The sequence below is a fragment of the Salmo trutta genome, chromosome 17 (genome assembly GCF_901001165.1).
Source record: "Salmo trutta chromosome 17, fSalTru1.1, whole genome shotgun sequence".
Taxonomy (NCBI): Eukaryota; Metazoa; Chordata; class Actinopteri; order Salmoniformes; family Salmonidae; genus Salmo; species Salmo trutta.
In genome coordinates this window covers 51,897,267-51,918,860 of record NC_042973.1, presented here as the reverse complement: position 1 = coordinate 51,918,860, position 21,594 = coordinate 51,897,267, and the positions used below count along the sequence as shown (strand labels likewise).

Genomic DNA, 21,594 nt, shown 5'->3' with positions numbered 1-21,594 from the left:
AAATTTGATATTTCCATTTTTTATTCGTAATAAATTTGTAAAAATGTCTAAAAAACTGTTTTTGCTTTGTCATTATGGGGTATTGTGTGTAGATTCATGAGGGGGAAAAACTATTTAATCCATTTTAGAATAAGGCTTTAACGTAACAAAATGTGGAAAAAGTCAAGGAGACTGAATACTTTCGTTGCACTGTACATGTGTAGTCCATACATGTACAGTGCATGTATAGAACATTATAAAGTATAGGGAACATGGTGCCATTTGGGACGCAGCCCATGTTATGGTAACCCTGAACAGGCATTAGGTAATGTTCAGGATGTAAGGCTTTCAGAGCTTCAGAGTGAGACTAGAAGAGTGACCTGCTTTTGACATCCTGGACTGCCAAGCCAACCCATTGTGTATTGTAACCTGTTGTAATTTTAGGTAAAACACACTGAAATGAATGACATCCTGTGGATGTTATGTCGATCATACCAAAAGTAATTAATTAAGATTGTGTGTGTGTGTGTGTGTGTGTGTGTGTGTGTGTGTGTGTGTGTGTGTGTGTGTGTGTGTGTGTGTGTGTGTGTGTGTGTGTGTGTGAGAGATCGAGAAAGAATTGTCAAAGTGCTACAGTATCTTGGAATATGTTCAAATATTCTTTCCCTAAAACTCAGACTCTTGTCATGTAGTAGCGAAAGTATGGACAGAATAGTTGTTCCTATTACAGTACGTAAAGTTCATTGTCTACTAGATTATTTTGAGTTGGTTTTGTTAGAAGAGGAAGAGAAAGAACATAAAGAAAGACATTGCTGTTGCCACTGAAACGCTGTCGGGGAACGCTGAAACGTGTCAAAGTAAGATTTTTACTCACATTTTGATATCCACTTCAGATTTAATCCATACGTTAGAAAGTATACTATAGATTAGGTACCACAATGCCAATGTCTCAGGATAAACATGTGGAGATATAATTACAAAGTTACTGAAGGGTTGGAATAGAGGGCAGTTGCAAGAGGCCAAGGGGGAATACTGTACAGACATTTCTTTTAGATAAAAAAATAGATTTTGCCAGTTGAAAGCTAAGATTGATGGGTGTGAATGATTTGTAGAGCGGGAGCAGCAAAACGTTATTCTTACTGCCATAGTGAGACATTGTACAGTACAGCAGCATACCTTAGATGAACTAAGTTATAGTTGCCTATCATTTATTTCTGAGAGACCACTGAGAGGGAAAGTAAAGTAAAAGTCCTCTGCAAAACCCATTTTTCACGGGTTTAATCAACACACCATAACCTCTATGTACACAGTGGTTAGATTAAACATGCATTAAACATTGTGAATGAGTGTAATCTTTAGCTTTTTTAAAGACAAACTGACATGCAAACCTACTGTATATGAGAAGAAGAAGAAGAAGAAGAACCGCTTTGTACTTCAGTCAGTCAGACGAGGAGACAATAAAAAGATATGGAGCTCTCAAATGTATCTGGTTAAAGTTCAACAACAGAAGGTGGAATACAGAACGCATACAATGAGCAAAGCTAGGATTTAGGATACTGGATAATGTATGCTCCAAATATAGGACAGTGCAGAGAAAGTATACAAGTATACAAATATATTCCAGATTAGAGCAGGTCCCAAAATAAAAATGATGACGTCTGGATTAGTGATGAATAAAATGAGGGTGTTACTTTGGCTTCAACATGGGGTATGAGCTGTTTTGGAAAAGCACAGAAGTAAAATGAATATCATTATTTTGAATAGGGTGAGAGAAGTGTGTTTGTGTATGTGTTCCCGTCTGAACTGTATGTGGGTGAGTGTAAAAGTGGGAAGAAAAAGTGTTGTTCAAGAACTGTAGGATGAAGAACGTACAGCTACCTAATGATGTTCTGTGTTGAGCGAGCAATTTAGCCTGAATCAAAAGCAGCTTTCCTGGCTCGGATTCTGCATGCTGGTCTGAGTCTGCCAGGAAATGGGAAGATTTTTTTCTCATATTTTTTGCAGGTAAAAGTTGGACTTTACAGAACGGAATCAAATGAGGTATTTTTTCCTACCGAATGTGAAAGCGTTATTAGTAAGGGTTGGGGAGACAGACCAGTTGGAAACTATAGCAAGTTGATTTTTGGGGAGGATGGGAGTGGAGTCCTACTTTAACATAATTCTGTTCTGTCCCCAATTTAACTTACTTTATAGTAGGACCCCTTGCTGAATTGGTTGCTTGTAAAATGTATTAAGTAATCCACCACCCACCGGGTACATACCCTCGTGTGTTTCTTTTTACTAATGTTCACTTAGCTAAAGCACTTACAAAATTCAGGTTTATGAGTTTTATACATGAAGAGATGCATGTTATAAAATCCAGATTTTGGGCAATATCAAGCTGCATGTTGACGTATTTGATGCTATGTTTTATATGTACAACTAGCAATATATTTGGAACTTTCTGAGCTCGAATGTATACCTGTCAGGGCTTTCAGAAGGATCGGACCAATACGCAGCGTGATCGTAGTTCCACATCATTTATTCAATCATGAAACTAATGCTATAAACAATAAACTTGAAATACCAAAACAAGAAAGCCGTGACGCAGAGCAGGCAAACACTACTCACAAAATTAATCACCCACAAAAACCAAGTGGGACAAACATCAACTTAAATATGGCCTCCAATTAGAGACAACGACAACCGGCTGCCTCTAATTGGAGGTCATGCCAAACAAAAACCAACCTAGACATACGAAACTAGAAACTAAACATAGAAATACGAAAATGGACAAACACCCCCTGTCACGCCCTGACCTACTCTACCATATGGTCAGGACGTGACAATATCATTCTATTTTCATCTGGTAAAATATACTACACCGATTTTATAACGCCTGTATATTTTATCTATATAATATATTTATATACTTGTGTTCATGCTGTAATAAAACTGATTGAATGATTGCAATATTTGGATGCCGAGGTCACTGAGCCTTTTACAAGTTTCTGATCAATGCTGTCTTTGTAGCAGACCTGACATCTAGCAAAAACCTGTAACAGATTTCAACAAATTTCTGACTGAGAAATACCTGGATTTTTACATTTATCCTACAAAATTGCCCAAAAGGTTTATTCTGCTTTTCTCACAGGGGAACCCTTTGACTAACCGCTTTTGGTTCCAGTAGAACACTTGGGTTCCATGTAAAACCCTTTCCACAGAGGGTCTACATGGGTCCCAAAAGAGTTCTACCTAGAACCAAAAATGGTTATACCTAGAACCAAAAAGGGTTCTACCAAGGAAGCAAAATGGGTTTTGGAACCCTTTTTTCTAAGAGTGTAGTCCTAGGATCTTGAGTCTTGGTTTGGGGTCAATTCCATTTCAACTCAGTCGATTCAGGACACAAACTGAAACTCACTGAATTGAAATAGAATTGACCCCAACCTTGTGGACTACTAAACGGAATAAAGACAAGATACCTCCCTGGCCACTGTGACCATTATGTGGCAGTCTGGGTTACTGACATGAAGGCCTGTAGTCAGATGTAGTGTGTGGTTGGGTTTCTCTGAGGTTACGGTCATGTTCCCAGGGGACGGTGGTGAGGGCCTGGGGCCTGAGGCCTGTTTGTTTACCTCGGGAACCAAGGGAGGCTCCCGCATGGGGGCTTCTGTTGTTGCACCTGATACCTGTCTTTTTTATTAATCACATCATGAGATGACATGTCACTATGAACAAATGCAACAGTGTCATCAGAATCCATTATATTACATCCTGGTTACCAACTATTTAGCCAACTATTTAGATAATAAGGGACAGAGATGACAAGAGTTTTGAAGTCCACCTTTTTAAAATGCCATAAGGCTGTCATATAACACAATTACACCAATGAACTCTTCTGCTGTTAATATCTTCTATTCTTTGTTATGAGTGTATCGCCACCTTCTTGTCAGTTCTGGTCTGTGTGTGTGTGTGGTAGAGAGTGTGTGTGTGTGGTAGAGTGTGCGTATGTGAGTGTATGTGAGAGAGAGTGTGTGTGTGTGTGTGTGTGTGTGTGTGTGTGTGTGTGTGTGTGTGTGTGTGTGTGTGTGTGTGTGTGTGTGTGTGTACGGGGGTGTCAGGAGCTCTGGACCGAGATGGGCAGGGGCAGTGTTTGCAGCTTTACACACCGAGGAGCACTCTCACTTCACTCACATACACACGCTCACACACACACGGTTGCTTGGAGTGGTCAGGCAATGCAGCAGCATGCTTCACACTTTCTCATCTCCCCTGCTCCTGCTCGAGCCATACAGACATGATGCTGCAGGAGAGCACTTCACAAGATTGTTACAGGAGCTATCAGCATAAGAGAAGCTGATGTGCTGCAGTCTGTGCCTCACATTTTGCTTCATATTCCCTCTCCTTTTTCATTGGGATTTGAGAGAAATAAATAACTAAATATACATGCGGTATCGGGAGATCTCTGGCTGGACCTGTCTCAAGGGGGTTTCCCCATGTTACCCTCTTGTCTCTCGCTAACGGACAGACAGATTTTTTAAAGTCTGACTCTGAACCAAATAGAATTTGGCAGAATAAATGTGAGTTTGTTCTTTTTTTTTTTATATTGTAGAGATCTCTTTTTGGGATCTTGGAAAGCTTGAAAGATATCTCTTTTGGGGAATTTGTGGACTTAACCAAACCTTTTTGTGGATAACTTCTTTTGGGAATCTACTCCATGTGAGTATTTTTGTATTGTGTGTATTTGATGTGTATTTGGAAGTACCAGAAAAGCCTCTCTATGTGCTTCGATGGATTCTTTACTTGCATGATATTTTTGCTGTTGATATTTCAGTATTTTTCTTGGTATTTCAGTATTACCAGGTGGTCTTGTTCAGTAGATACAAATGATGTCAGGCAAAGGAATCAAAGGGGGCTCAGAAAGTAGTCGAGTTTGTCAGCAACTGTATCTATGCTGCCAAGTAAAACCACTAGATAAGTAGCAGTAAGCTAAGCTGCAAACCTCTGAGGACCTACTGTACCACCTACAGTACCTCATAAAACCTTGTTCTTCAATGTGTGTATCTTCAATGTATTAGATCTCAACGAAATAGGCATTGCATCTTCCATTTCAATGTTTTTTTTGTTGTTTTCAATGTAAGTTTGCAGGTGGTCATTTTCAACTAAATCATTCTTAATAAACCACGCTATGTACATAGTTCCCGGCGAATGGTGATACAATGAATGACAGAACGTTGTCTGTTGGGTGTTCCAGAGTCAGTGTTCCAGAATGCTGTGTTCCAGAGGCATGTTCCAGCAGTTGAGTCTAGTTGTGTTCCTGCTGTGCTCCCCAGTGCCTCTCTACGGAAGACCCATCGATGCTCTCACTAACAGAATGTAAGTCTATGTTGAATAGCCAAGACACACACACAAAAAAAAATGGTTTTATGCACCAACTAAGAAACCATTTGGTAAAGCATCATGGTTTTCCATTGTTGAATGTTGAATAGCGCCCGGAAAAGGCTGGTAATAATGGCAGTATATCAACCAATGGTAACATGTAAACCATGATCACTTGAATCACATGTAAGGTTGATGTACTATAATACATTTACAGTATACAGTACACAGTTTACTCAATCTGCTGTTTGATGATTTGAGAAAAGAGGTCTAGATATTCGGAAAAGTATACCGTGGTATCGATGTACAAATAGATGTCAATGGTATAAATAATGATAACCTAAAATCAAAAGTAACTACAGATTAAACTACATACTACAGCACTAAGTTTTGTAGTTCTGTTACATTTAGTTTTATGCTGAAATTATATAGAATAAACCAAGCAAAAATGGGTCAATTGTACATATTTTGGACCAGCATGGATTGTGTTTTCTCATGTAAAACATTGTTAGCCTTTAATAAAGATCATAGATTTGCATCACGCCTACAAAACATCTGTCAAACTCAGCCCTGTGCATGGCAAGGTTTTGATTGACTTTTGTGGCCCAGGTGACATGCTTTGTGGTTGAATATGTGGCTTGTTAGCTTATGTTTCTCTTGTACATTTTGTGGTGGTCAGATGGCTTCACACAGCATTCATACAGTAACATGGATAGCCTTGAGCTCTCCCAGGCACTACATGTCTTTGTTTATGCTGCCACCTACTGAGATCTACTGGAACATGACCTTGGCTGTCATTCAACTATCAACACCTCACAAGTAGGTTTAGTCAGTCACTATACTGTCGGTTTATACTGTAATAGACTATACTGTAGGTGCCACAAAATAATAGCTAGAAGAGAAAGTGATAGGTTGTTTGGAGATAGATCAGGAGAGGATAGTGGGAAAGGTGGACTACTCTCTTAAAGAGTAGTTAAAGGTTGTTATTTGTTTTAATGAAAAGAGCCTGTGTTACCCCTATGGAGCTTCTGATGTGGTGTGGCACAAAGATACTATTTTTTTTACCATCTACTCTTACAAAGAGAGTGAGTCCAGTTTAAACACTCATGGACAATCTCCTTCTCCTCTCCCCCTTCAGGAGGAGGTCAGTGAGTCACGCCCAGTTGATGCACGACAAGGGCCGGTCTCTGGAGGAGTTCAAGAGACGCCTCTGGCTCCAGGGGCTGCTAGATAAAGTCCACACAGCCGACAGCGAGCGAGTCCCGCCTCCCCAGAGTAGGAACAACGCCAACGGGGGCCACATCACCTTCAGCGGGAGCGCCCTACGCCCCCCCAAACCCCCCGGAGGGACCAAGAACCTCCCTCTGAGTTTCCAGCAGGGAGGGGAGGTGGGCAACCTCCCCCAGGAGACCAACAAGTCTGTGGCCTACAAGGACCAGCCGCTGAAGGTGTCCACCAAGAGGAAAAAGAAGGTGAAGGGAGAGAGAGGGAGACGGAGGGAGAGCGAGAAGAGGAGGCGGCGTGCTCGCGACACAACCATCGTCATGACATGGGAGACACATAGGGAGTCAAGGAGGACGCTAGATATTGGGTGAGACAGACAGACAGACCACATCATGTAGCCTTTGGGTGGTGCTGAACTAATAACTCTGACAGACAGAGAAGTTCCAGCACGACTGATTGAGATCTCAAAGACTCAACCAAATAACAGTCTCCCCATACCATAGTGGACGTTGTTCTTTGCCTTTCTTGTTTTAATCAGCTGCTTTTTCTATTTTTTTGCCTTGATATAAAGTACTTGTATATCCAGAGATCAGAGGTGTTTTCATACTTTATAATAACACATATTACTTTTGTATTCGTATTTATTAGGTGAATAATATGCAGATATTGAGATATGACAAACTATGCTTTACTCCTTCTCCTTTATAATTAGTAAGAAAACGATGTACGACAGGTGCCTTTCAGGGGCTGATCACACACTCATCCAACCAGATGCCCATATGTAAAGTAGGGCATAGGCTACGCTGTAAACGTTACGCATAAAATATTTGTTAACTATACCTACTTAAATTCACAAAATGAGGGAGGATTATTCTTTTTAATGCTTGGTGGCTCTTGTGAATATTTTTTTTGATCTGTAGTTAGCATCCATAACACATATTTCTACCATAATTTATTTAATTTGAACTGTGTATTTATTTTGTGAATGTACTACGGTGCTGCTGACTTTCGGTAATTGTATAATAACAATATAATGCACTTTAGATATAATGATGATATCCTTATGTTTTTGTTAAGTTACATAAGTGTTCTCCTTTGTGGTTGATTTTTGTTGAGAAAAATGTTCCTTCCTTCCTGTTGATAAATGCTTCATTTTTATTTGTATTTATTTTGTTTTCTTCCATTTATAGTATTGCACATTATCATCTCATTGACGTGTGTGTTATTGGATTGTTCCATCAAAACTCCCTCTCTCCAGTTTTAGAAACTATTTTTTGATCAAAGAAGACAGAGTTTAAACTGTTGGTATAATCACAGATTTATTGCACTGAGAGCACCATAATTTCAACAACAACAAAAAAATCTAACAATTAAAGCTTCATGAATACATTGTGTTCTCTCTACAGAAGATGAAGTCCAATCAAATACTGTACCATACCATTTTCTTATATAAATTCAATTATTGCGCCAATGAGTTACATTGAGTTACTGTAGCCTATCACCAATGAGAAAGTCATCAATATAGCCTATTTGTTGACTATTCAGCATGAACAAAGGACCTTATAAGGTTGTTAACGTCACACTAGAGAACCATGTGGTGTGTTTTAACAGTCTCTGACTGAATCGACATGTCCCAAATGGCACCCTATTCCCTATATAGTGCACTACCTTTGACCAGAGCGAGACCATCAAAATCAGTGCACTATGTAGGGAACAGGGTGCCATTTGGGTCACACACTCTATGGACCTGCTGGGAGGGGAGAGAGTAAATGCACCAGGCAGCAGCGTTAGTACCGTAGCTACATCCTGTCCTAAGAGCCAGTACTGAGGCCATTAGCCAGAGCCAGAGTCATAAACACAGTGGAATGGCCTGATAAAGAGCCCATCAGAAGACTGGCGCTCCACACTACTGTACTGAAGAAATCAATGTGACAATGGAAAAGGCATTAATAACTCACTGAGAGGGAGAGAAGGGAGGGAGAGGGCGGGAGACAATCAACGGAAAACAATACACGGAAAGGAAAGTGGAACGTTTTCTTTTGAGGGTAGGGTCTGTTTGCATGGAGGTTAAATATGCTGCACATAACACATGCTGTATGGAAACCCCCACAGAACACACACCAATAAAATATGGATTATCTTTCTCTGATGTCTACGTTTTACTCGTATGAAAGGTCAGAAAAGGTCTGTGACAGGTTGTTCACTTCTTGTAATAAACCCACACACTTACATTCAGAAGCTACTGTATGAAATGTACATAATAATAACCATTGGAATTGCCAAAAACACATTCTCTGGAAAACTATAAGATACAGCAACACAACACAGACAACATGAATGAACATAGCCATACACCTCAGTCCTTCAAAAACTGTAACTGTGCTAAATTCAGAGTCGGATGTGAGTACTCTCCCTTTAAACTCATCCAACCAGAATCAATTTGACCTGAGTGAGTGATGTTTGCCATTCTCCATAGTCAGCAAACAAAAACTAAGAGTCATAGACTTCACATGCAAGACACTTTTAACAGTTTTCATTATGGGGATACTCTAAAATTCAAAGAATGGCTAATGGATTTACCCATGACGGAGAATACTGCTGTTTATCTTGGTACACATGAGGATACTTCACTCAATAACCCAAGAGTATGGTAAGTAACACACAGGGCTAAACAGGGTCATCCAAATAATTATTTCAGGTACAGAGAAAGTCAGTTGTAGTCCAGTAGTAGGTAAACTTTTTAAATACAATAATAAAGCTATAATAATAATTTTGTTAGCTATTTGTGGTTATAAAATCTAGATCAAGCTTGATGTATATGTATGTAATGTAAATGTATATAAAACTCAGTGGCGGTAATGCCGTTTAAGAATATGCCGGCTTTTTTTTTGGGGGGGGGGGAGTATGGCCTTATTTCTATAACTGTCAATCATATTAAATTCACCCAGCTCAATGTAACATCAACCTAGCCTACAAATGAAAGTTTATAATGCACAGGCCGAAGACAAATTGAAGTAATCAACGTGATTCAATACCACATTGCTCACTCTTGGCTGCATCTAGCTGATCTGGGGTATAATCATTTGTCCAAAAAGAAAAACAAGAGTTTCTATTGGACAAATTCAGGTAAGTCACTCCCCGTTTCATTCTGTTTGCTTCCGTTGAAGAAACGTTTTGCAACAGAATCGGCTAAATGAATACACCCCTGACCACCCGCACACACAGTTCACTTTCATAAACAGCATCATCACTTTGCTCGTTGTATAATTCCTTTCTCGCATCTACGCGCTGTCCTCCTCTCACCTTTTCCCTTCGCTTGTAGGCTTCAGAGCAAAACACAACTGTGACCAGGCGCAAAAAACCTCCAAGCCAAACCTTCATATCATAACCGCTAACCACTACACAGCCTACTTCGTTGTCACCGTATTAACGTTATAGTCAACAAACTAGAACTAACGAGTTAGTAAACCCACAATCCAATCCATGTGTACAATCACGGAGTACAGTGTACAGCAAGCAGTTTAACAGTTGGAAGAGTTACAGTGTTTGGATAGCCTTAGCCAGCTAGCTAGCTAGCTAACATAAATAGCATTCCTCTCTGAGTCAGGTTGTTGAGTAGGCTAAATTAGCTGCATTAGCTAAGTGAAAGGTAAACTAAGAAAATAGCTCTTTCTCTCTCTCTCTCTGCTGGTTCTCCTTAATTTTTCAAGAAATGAATTTGTTCAAAATGGTTCAACTATTGTCTTTCTCACTCTTTGCGTCAGCTACTCACCACACATCATGCACTGCAGTGCTAGCTAACTGTAGCTTATGCTTTCAGTACACGATTCAGTCTCTGATTCTTTTATTGGATGTGCTCAGTTCATATTGCAAGAGTTTTGAGGACGTTCTCCGGAGGTCACCATAATTACTGTGTAAGTCTATGGAAGGGGTGAAAACCATGAGCCTCCTAGGTTTTGTTTTGAAGTCAATGTACCCAGAGGAGGATGGAAAATAGCTGTCCTCCGGCTACATCATGGTGCTACCCTAGAGGGTGTTGTTGAGGCTACTGTAGACCTTCATTGCAAAACAGTGTGTTTTAAAAAGTTATTTGGTGACATTTGAATATATTTTATGTTTCACTATTTGTATTTTTATGAAATTCCCTGAGTAGGACGGTCCTCCCCTTCCTCCCCTAAAGAGCCTCCACTGATAAAAAGTGGATTGGCAAATTTGATATCAATTAAACTATATTGAAACGTTTCCAATAACTGAGATTATCTAACCGTTTTGAGATTGAGAATATATCTAAATCTTTGCTCACACAACAGGCTGTCCCCAACACGTTCTCCCTGATCTTTGCCTGTACCTGCGGGGTGATCCTGGGCATCGGTTTCTGTGCCAACCTACTGGTGTTCTCTCTGTTCGCCAAGTACAACACCCTAAGGAAGAACTGTCTGGACATCCTGCTGCTCAGCATGGCTCTGGCAGACTTCCTCACCCTGCTGCTCATCCCCTTCACTCTGCACTCTGCCGTCAGGTAGGTTAGAGGTTAGAGATCAGAGATCCTGGCTCTGGCAGACTTCCTCACCCTGCTGCTCATCCCCTTCACTCTGCACTCTGCCGTCAGGTAGGTTAGAGGTTACAGATCAGAGATCCTGGCTCTGGCAGACTTCCTCACCCTGCTGCTCATCCCCTTCACCTTGCACTCTGCTGTCAGGTAGGTTAGAGGTTAGAGCATGGCCCTGGCAGACTTCCTCACCCTGCTGCTGATACCATTCACCTTGCACTCCGTTGTCAGTTAGTAAACCTCTTCTCGGGGACCCCTATCTGTGCCATGTATTTAATCTATTAAAGACTTAGCACACTTGATTCACCTTGTAGTCTAATTATCACACCCTTGACTAGTTGAATCAGTTGTGCTAGTTTACTCAACTGTCAGGTAGCCTAGCCAATAGCCATAGAGGTTAGAGGGGCCACTGGACCTGCAGTGTTGCCAGCAGATCAAAACCCAGGTTTGACTAACAGAAGAATCTTGTGGGATATGAGCACTGTGTTTGTCTCTGAGGATTTGGTATAAAAGCAGGATTACCATCTCTCTGTGACAATAATCTTATAATCTTTCATCATCTCCTATCTTCTTCTTCAGCTACTCGTGGCCGCTGGGGGACACTTCCTGCAAGGTGTACCAGTTCTTTCTGGCCTTCTCCCTGGCAGCCAGCACCTACAGCCTGTGTGCCGTGTCCATGACACGCGCCATGATCATCACCAACCCCTACCGCCCTCCTACCATGGACCTGGTGGTTCTGATGTTCGTCTTGGTCTGGGCATCAGCCTTCTTCATCAGTCTGCCTCTGAGGATCTTCGCCACCAAGGAGAGCCTGGGCCCCGGCTTGGGTAATTTTACATTCTGCCTGCCCACCATACAGGAACACCACTATCAGGTAACAATGGCTTGGTCTGAAATTGTACTCTGTTTGCTATATAGTGCACATCTTTTGACCTGGTGTACTAGAGGGAATAGGGTGCCATTTGAGATGCACACAATGTGTAACAAAAGGTATTATGTTTAGCTAAAATAATGTCACTGGTAGTAACCAGGTCTGTAGCTTTTTTTTACTGTTACTTTCATTTGCTAAAATAAAATGGTGTCCAATTCATGTGAGAAAACACAACATTTTTAATCCATTCATCCATCCATTCCTCCACCAGGTGGTCCTCAGCCAGTTCATGCTCTACTACTTCGTCCCTATGCTGGTGATCGCCTTCAACTACGTCCGGTTGGCCTGCTTCCTCCACAAGAGCCCAGTCATGTCTGTGGCCAGTGCCCGCAACACACGCCGAGCCTCCTTTATGGTGTTCCTGGCGGCCGGGACCTTCTCCATCTGCTGGCTTCCCGGGTATGATGATGATGATGATGAAGAGGATGAGGAAGATGATGATGACTTGATTGTATACGTTAGGACATTCTAACACTTCTTCTAGTTTATACCGCTTCTCCTGACTCGTCTTCATTATTAGGTACATCCTGGAGCTGTGTGTGTACCTTGGGCTCTACCGCCACGGCCAGTCCTGGGAGATGTTCTACTTCATCTGCACCGTGCTCCAGTACCTCCATCCCTGTGTTAACCCCGTGCTCTATGTGCTGCTGTCCAAGAGGTACCGCCACCGCAGGAGTGCCTGGTTGTTTAACTGCAACAGGAATAGGGTGCAGCCGCAGGTTGTCAGCATCACTACAGAGACTATGTAGACACACTGGTCACGAGGGGAGCTGGCTTTGCTTTGACATGGTGGAAAGTCTAATCCAGGACGAAATATTGTGTGCGTATTATTGCATGATGTTGATACAGTCTGAATATGAATACAGCACATTACATTGCAGTGCAGTACATTAGCTCACATTCATCGGGGAGGTTCCTGATGCAGTCTTTTTGTGTTGGTGTTTTACCGATCTGTTTATTTTAGTTTGTACAGTTACTTTCCGCTTCTTCTTTTTGGGTTTCATTCTTGCCGGAACAGATTGACATGTACTGTATTCAGGATAAAAAGGGAGTAAAATGTTATTGTTTTAATGTTAAAATTGTTGTATTGTCTGTTGTCTGATATTCTGTACTTTGTCATTTAGGACATAAAAAAAATTGAATTGAAATTCCATTGTGTTCAAACAATCAGGGAATTTTTTTTTACATGAATTCGATTAATGAATTAAAACTTTTTCCCCAAAAAAACATTTAAATTGATTTTATGATTGATTTTCAGATGGTTTTTTTTATGCTGAAATTACTTTTAGAACACAACGAGATCTGGGACCAGACTATTGAATTCCCCAGCTAGTGGAACAGCGTAATTACATTGTTAAATTCCTGCATAAAAATGGGTATTCTGCCACCTCCTGGTAGATTAGTGTGTTTACATGGTCTAACACACTGTGATAAAGGTATGGGATTCTGGGTCATCCATTGCATGGGGAATTGCTCTGCGTGAGTTGAAAATTGAATGGTCCCGGGATAGAAATGTAAAAAGTTGACATTAAATCATAAAATCCACATTTTACATCGTACATTAGTCATTTATGTTATAAGTAACTACTGTTGTTGGTTTGGCGTCAAATAAACCACTCTTTATATGTTATTTGCCGAATGTCCGTTTTCCATGTGGATTTTACGCTAGCTAAAGTTCCCTCTTTGAAGTTGGTAGCTAACTCAAAAATGCATGATCTTTAGGAGTGCTATTTATACCCCGTCGACTAATGATCACCCATCTATACTGTGTGTGTCCCATCATTGCAGGTAATTTATGACGTTTAAAGAATGTTTTATAAAGCACCAGCCAGCGTATTAGCCTGGTTTTGTTAGTTTAGGAAAATATGTGGTACATTCTAGGTGTATTATATTTCTTCGCCACGAGAGTGTGACATTGAGTAATATCTGGATAATTTGATATATTTTGAATACTAAAATAGATGGTAGTTTATTCTGATGTTAGAAATATCAGATTACACATGGAAACAATGTATTTATTTGTATTAAATTAGGAATGATTAGAAATGGTTAAATCCACTATACATTCACAATGACTTTGATAGACATTGATAGTTTATTTTGTTAGTATGTCAGACAGCAGATTTATGGAGAATTGCTTTGGGAGTGCTATTTATATCCTGTCGAGTAATGATTGCAGCTTTGGAAATAAATGAACTATCCATCCATTGCTCCTTCCTGTGTTGACTCACTGACTTGAGGGACGGGACCAGGAAGGTCACATTAGCATATAACATTCTGAGAACCATTTGTTTCTTAGAGCTTGGTGAGAGTGTGGTTGTCCTATGGTTGTTTTGCAAACAACCTTCCCACAACTTCCTGGGAATGGTACAAAACAGTTGCTTGGCTTTGGAACATTCTCAGAAAATTTAAGCAACTTAAAAAACGATATTTTGTTGGTATTTCATTACTTTAACAGAACGTTTCCTTATAGTTCACACAAGGTTACATTTAATTCTAGGAATGTTCTCACACTGGTTTGACATTGGGAATGCTCTGAAATTGTTCCAAGAACGTTAAGATACAACAATCTTATGTAGGAATTTCAGTACTTGAGCATAACATTTCCAAAAGGTTTATTCATGGTACTCTTTAAAGTCACATTCTCAAATTGTTCCGAGGACGTTAAAACTTTCCATAAAAACCAAAAGAGAACGTTTTAAGAATGTTATTTAAAATGTATACATTCCATTCTCAGCATCAACAAAGCTCTCTCTATTAGGGATGCACGATATATCGGTGAACATATCGGAATCGGCTGATATTAGCTAAAAATGGCAACATCGGTATCGGCGCGATATCTAGTTTAACGCCGATGTTAAAAACCGATGTCAAAGCTGCCGTGCATACCTATATGACGCCACGTAAAATGTTGCGCTACACGTGCAACACAGCATCCCTAACCTAGCCCACAATGTATGCTGTGTGGATCAAGCAGTCAACAAGTTGAGCAGTCATTTGAAAGAGTAAGAACATTTCAGTGAGACAACTCAAAAGGGAAATCCAATAAAGCCAAGATAACGGAATTCATTGCCCCTGAAAATCAACTGTTTTTTTTGGCTTTCGCTGACTGGTCGAGCACTGGGTACACCCTACCAAGTGCGCTATTTTTCAGATGTTGCCCTACCGGAGTTACACGGTAAGTGTCACTGCTATTAGCTTCATGACATAGATACTATGGAATGCCGTTTGGGTCTTTGCGTGTCAAAAAAGACACAGTAGCACTGTCAAAGAGCTGTACAAAAAAAGTCTGCAAACACCGGCCACGAACGATGTGTTTACAATACTGCGTTGGTAATAAAGCATCATTTGTTCGACCGCAACTTCTGGGGTAGCTAGCTTTAGCTTGGTACCTAGCTAGCACCAATACAACCAGCCTGAAAACAATGACCAGTAGAACCTGCAGTCATTTTCATTATTCTTAGCAATGATTTAGGAATCCTTGTAAGTATTAGCTAGGTTGCCACTTGTAGTTTGCCTATTGAAATTGAACTTGAGTTCATGAAAATAAATAGCTAGCCAGCTACTTAACCCTGTTGCCCAAAGCTAACGTTATAAGCAGCCAGCTAGCTTCATCTGGCTAGTGAAGCTCGACCGGACCGAGTTATGTGTTGTGAAGTTGGCCCCAATAAGGATTAGGCACAATAGTGGAATTTGCAGTTTGCCTTCAAAATAAAAGTATATCATGTACTGTGATGCAAATGAATACAATAGAAGAATTATGCCATACTTTTATTTTGAAGGCTAACTACATAGTCCACTATTGTGGCTAATCCTTATTATGGTTAGCTTCACATAGATGGGTCCGACCACCATAGATGGGCCCCCCCTTGGGTTGTGCCGTGGTGGAGATCTTTGTGGGCTATACTCGGCCTTGTCTCAGGATGGTAAGTTGGTGGTTGAAGATATCCCTCTAGTGGTGTGGGGGCTGTGCTTTGGCAAAGTGGGTGGGATTATATCCTTCCTGTTTGGCCCTGTCCGGGGGTATCGTCGGATGGGGCAACAGTGTCTCCTGACCCCTCCTGTCTCAGCCTCCAGTATTTATGCTGCAGTAGTTTATGTGTCGGGGGGCTAGGGTCAGTCTGTTATATCTGGAGTATTTCTCCTGTCTTATCCGGTGTCCTGTGTGAATTTAAGTATGCTCTCTCTAATTCTCTCTTTCTCTCTTTCTTTCTCTCTCTCGGAGGACCTGAGCCCTAGGACCATGCCTCAGGACTACCTGACATGATGACTCCTTGCTGTCCCCAGTCCACCTGGCCGTGCTGCTGCTCCAGTTTCAACTGTTCTGCCTGTAGAGATACTCTCAATGATCGGCTATGAAAAGCCAACTGACATTTACTCTTGAGGTGCTGACTTGTTACACCCTCGACAACTGTGAATATGATTATTTGACCATGCTGGTCATTTATGAACATTTGAACATCTTGGCTAGAGGTCGACCGATTATGATTTTTCGACGCCGATACTGATACCGATTATTGGAGGACCAAAAAACCCCGATACCGATTAATCGGACGATTATTATTATGATTTTTTATATGTGTATATATATACACACACACACACACACACACACACACACACACACACACACACACACACACACACACACACACACACACACACACACAGCTCTGAAGTGACAACGATACTGAAGAGTCTGCTTAGGAAACAAATACTCTCAACTGTTTGAATAATAAAAATAGAGTTTAAGTTACCTGTGATGAATGCTGAAAACAAAAACTGTAATTTCTATATGCAGGAAATCCTATTTTAATAATGGGCATGGTAAGAATTGACTACCAAAGTGCGAGTCATAATTCCCATGACACCTTCTGAAAAGCGGTTCCTTCATTTACTCCATAGGATATTTTTAGATTAACTTAAAATAAGGTCTGTGTTTGGTTTAGGCTTACACCACCCTGCCAATTTTATAACTGTGTAGATATCCATAGGATATAACTCTGATCAATATAAGCTAAGATACATTTTTTTGTAGAGTGGATTTATGAAAATATGTTGACAAACGTTACCTAGTGAGATTTACACGGGTATCAAAACGCCGAGGCGGTTTAAGCACAAACACATACCTTATTTGAAGTAGATCAAGACATTATCTATGGAAGACATGAACGGTAAAATAACGAAGGAACCCCTTTCAAGTTCAGCCGCAAGTTATTACAGGAATTATGACGCGTCGACTATTTCTCTCTAAACCATATACCTTTGACTATTACGAGCCTGCTGCTGCCTACCACCGCTCAGTCAGACTGCTCTATCAAATATCAAATCATAGACTTAACTATAATATAATAAACCTTAGGTCATTAATATGGTCAAATCCGGAAACTATCATCTCGAAAACATTATTCTTTCAGTGACATACGGAACCGTTCCGTATTTTATCTAACGGGTGGCATCCATAAGTCTAAATATTCCTGTTACATCGCACAACCTACAATGTTATTTCATAGTTCCGTAAAATTCTGGCAAATTAGTTCGCAACGAGCCAGATTCTGTATACCCTGATTCTGCGTGCAACGAACGCAAGAGAACTGACACAATTTCACCTGGTTAATATTGCCTGCTAACCTGGATTTCTTTTAGCTAAATATGCAGGTTTAAAAATATATACTTCTGTCTATTGATTTTAAGAAAGGCATTGATGTTTATGGTTAGGTACAGTCATGCAATGATTGTGCTTTTTTTTTGCAAATGCGCTTTTGTTAAATCATCCCCGTTTGGCGAAGTCTGCTGTCTTTGTTAGGAAGAAATAGTCTTCACAGTTCGCAACAAGCCAGGCGGCCCAAACTGCTGCATATACCCTGACTCTGTTTGCAAGAGAAGTGACACATTTTCCCTAGTTAAAAGAAATTCATGCAGGTTTAAAAATATATACTTGTGTATTGATTTTAAGAAAGACATTGATGTTTATGGTTAGGTACACATCGGAGCAAAGATTTTCGCGAATGCGCACCACATCGATTATATGCAAAGCGGGACAGGCTAGATAAACTAGTAATATCATCAACCATGTGTAGTTAACTAGTGTTTATGATTGATTGATTGTTTTTTTATAAGATAAGTTTAATGCTAGCTAGCAACTTACCTTGGCAACGTAAAGCAGGTGGTTAGAGCGTTGGGCTAGTTAACTAAGGTTGCATCCCCAAGCTGACAAGGTAAAAATCTGTTGTTCTGCCCCTGAACAAGGCAGTTAACCCACCGTTCCTAGGCCGTCATTGAAAATAAGAATGTGTTCTTAAACTGACTTGCCTAGTTAAATAAAGGCTGAAAAATTTTGTTTTTTTAAAAATCGGCAAATCGGTGGCCAAAAATACCGATTACCGATTGTTATGAAAACTTGAAATCGGCCCTAATTAATCGGCCATTCCGATTAATCGGTCGACCTCTAATCTTGGCCATGTTCTGTTATAATCTCCACCCGGCACAGCCAGAAGAGGACTGGCCACCCCTCATAGCCTGGTTCCTCTCTAGGTTTCTTCCTAGGTTTTGGCCTTTCTAGGGAGTTTTTCCTAGCCACCGTGCTTCTACACCTGCATTGCTTGCTGTTTAGGGTTTTAGGCTGGGTTTCTGTACAGCACTTTGAGATATCAGCTGGTGTAAGAAGGGCTATATAAATAAATTTGATTTGATTTGATTAAATCAGATCTTTATAAATTAGGGTTATTTCAGACGATGACACCTAGCTATATAGTTAACTAGCTAACTATAGCTACTGAAACAGATTATGTCGTTTTGATATGTTTTTGGGGAAGAACATTGTTTGGATCCATGAGCTAGCTAGCGCTTTTTAAAAAAAATGACCAGCACTGTAGGTGCGCGAGACAACTTTACCAGCATCATAGCATACGTATCGATGAATTGTGACATGAAATACGAGTGATAGTGTAATCAATGTGTAATAACTACGTATAAAATGTATGAACGTGTTCAATTATTATGTGACCTGCAGTCATATTCAGATCCTGATTGGTCAACAAGCTTATTTGACAACAACAAAAAATTGACACGCAAAGACCCAAACTGCGTTCCATAGAAACGACTGAAGAAATGAGCAACGAAACAGCACAAAGGGAAACATTGTTTTTGATTATGTTTTACTGGTAATGGGGATATACGTAAATGCCAACAAAATAATGTTTTGGTCAGTGTGGTGTGTGTGTAACCTTTATTTAACTGGGCAAGTCAACAAATTCTACCCGGGCCAAACCCGGACGACGTCCTGTGGGACTCCCAATCACGGCGAGATGTGATAGAGCCTGGATTCGAACCAGGGACTGTAGTGACGCCTCTTGCACTGAGATGCAGTGCCTTAGACCGCTTTGTCCATGTGTGTATGTTAACCATTTAACTGTACTAGAATGCTTAATAGGCCGCAACATTTTTTAATATCGGTTATTGGTATCGTTTTTTTTGGCAAGGAAAATATCGGATATCGCTATCGGCCAAAAATGTCATATCGGTGCATCACTACTCTCTATACTTTATCTTGTTAATTGTGTTCAGGTGTGTTGGCCACACCTAAACTTAATGAGTGCTTGTTTACTTTGAAATGGGGTCTATTTGAAATTAATTAAAATTAAAATTAGTAGCTTTGCAAGTGTAAAAAATCATGGAATGCTAGCTCCTTCCTGGTGGCGAAGTGGACTAATTTCATGGATAAACAACATTAGATTATAGATTGGAATCTCACTGAGGCAATGTCACAATAAAAAAACGAATAGGTTTGCATGATTAATGCCTAAGGAAATTAATTTACATTTATCCTAGAAATTAATTTACATTTATCCTATTTGTGGTTCGAGTTCAAAAAAGTTAACCCTAAATAAACTAAGTGTTATTAAGTCTTATTAAAGAAAAAGTTATTTAAAAACCTTGACCCTAACCGGTCTCGCTTTAAATTACGTTCAGCTTAGATCTAATGTGTTATATTTATCTAGATCTGATGTGTTATATTTTCCTACATTAATTTCACATATCCACAAACTTCAAAATGTTTCCTTTCAAATGGTATCAAGAAAATGCATATCCTTGCTACAGGCAGTTAGATTTAGGTCATTTTAGGCGGAAGTTGAATTTTTTTTTAAGGCCAGTAAAGGAAGAGAATGTGCGTAACTCTAAATTCCCTTCTGTAACCCATTAAAAAGGGTGCTTGGACCCAAACATTTATTTTAGTTTTGTATGCTACCCATCAAGGACATGACTGGCGAGGCCAACTCCAAGCTAATGGACATCTTCAACACATGGTTCTCCTCAGGTCATCTTGAGTGACCAAGGTTGTGAACTCCGGAACAAGGTACGGATGTTATAGGTTATATTCTGTCAGTAATGTTTTGTTTTTCCATGGTACATATTTCAATATCTTACATTGTCAATAGATATCTCTTTCCTACCCCCTCTTCCAGGTTTGGATGAATGGACCAACCAGACCCTAAAGACTGCCATGGGCAAGTCCCTGGACGGGTACCAGGAACGGTGGGAGGACAACCTGAAGGTAATTCTCTTTGCACACAACAGCAGCGTCCAGGCCTCCACTGAGTACTCGCCCTATCACCTGCTGTACGGACGGTAGCCACAGCTGTTGACTGCGGTAAACGATGTAATTGTACATATTGTACAATTATTGCATATACTGTAGTCTTTCAAATTTGTGATTTACTTAGTGTTGTTGTTTGTCTATTGGTATTTTTGTATAAGGTACTTTCAGATCACTGAAACCACCTGATGTGCTGGAAGTTGTCAAACCAGATCAGAAAACCTTCGAGTACCACCTTCAGCCACGGGCTGAGAAGGATGTGGAGGTTTTTGACCAGGTAAAAATGATTGTCCTCTGTTAATTTATTTTCTGTCCCTCCAATAAATATACAGTGCATTCGGAAAGTATTCAGACCCCTTGACTTTTTCTACATTTTGTTACATTACAGCCGTATTCTAAAATTGATTAAATTAAACAAATTCGTCATCAATCTACACACAATACCTCACAATGACAAAGCGAAAACAGGTTTTTATACATTTTTGTAAACCCTTTGCTATGAGACTCGAAATCGAGCTCAGATGCATCCTGTTTCCATTGATCATCCTTGAGATGTTTCTACAACTTGATTGGAGTCCACCTATGGTAAATTCAATTGATTGGACATGATTGAGCTTCCTGCTCCACTCGGGAGCCCAAGGTCCCACAGTTGGGGTCCCACAGTTAAGGTCCCACATGAGGTCGAAGGAATTATCTGTAGAGCTCCGAAACAGGATTGTGATGAGGCACAGATCTGGGGAAGGGTACCAAAACATTTCTGCAGCATTAAAGGTCCCAAGAACACAGTGTGCTCCATCATTCTTAAATGGAAGAAGTTTGGAACCACCAAGACTCTTCCTCGAGCTGGCCACCCGGCCAAACTGAGCAATCGGGAGAGAAGGGCTTTAGTCAGGGAGGTTACCAAGAACCCGATGGTCACTCTGACAGAGCTCCAGAGTTCCTCTTTGGAGATGGGAG

General features: G+C 40.4%; 3 protein-coding genes across 4 annotated transcripts in view; 2 read left to right on the top strand and 1 right to left on the bottom strand.

The window, feature by feature from the left end:
• The first annotated feature begins 659 nt into the window (after nt 1-659).
• Nucleotides 660-8,705, top strand: LOC115152379 (parathyroid hormone-related protein-like). Of its 2 annotated transcripts, XM_029697197.1 has the most exons (3): nt 660-836; nt 5,213-5,334; nt 6,476-8,705. In XM_029697197.1, exons 2-3 carry the CDS (start codon nt 5,228-5,230, stop codon nt 6,930-6,932), a joined length of 564 nt encoding a protein of 187 aa, XP_029553057.1. In that variant the 5' UTR covers nt 660-836; nt 5,213-5,227; the 3' UTR covers nt 6,933-8,705. The 2 variants fall into 2 exon arrangements, with proteins under 2 accessions (XP_029553057.1, XP_029553056.1); XM_029697196.1 differs by lacking the exon at nt 660-836 and having other exon boundaries at nt 5,124-5,334.
• LOC115151380 (allatostatin-A receptor) lies at nt 8,108-12,790 on the top strand. The gene is made up of 5 exons (XM_029695288.1): nt 8,108-8,158; nt 10,872-11,080; nt 11,690-11,984; nt 12,253-12,440; nt 12,562-12,790. The coding sequence occupies exons 1-5, from the start codon at nt 8,108-8,110 to the stop codon at nt 12,788-12,790; spliced, it is 972 nt and encodes a 323-aa protein (XP_029551148.1).
• Nucleotides 12,173-21,594, bottom strand: part of LOC115151379 (uncharacterized) — a 28,573-nt gene continuing 19,151 nt past the window's right edge. The window contains exon 6 of the mRNA XM_029695287.1: nt 12,173-13,070. Within this exon, the coding sequence (XP_029551147.1) occupies nt 12,932-13,070 (139 nt within the window). The 3' untranslated portion in view covers nt 12,173-12,931. The remainder of the gene's footprint in view (nt 13,071-21,594) is intronic.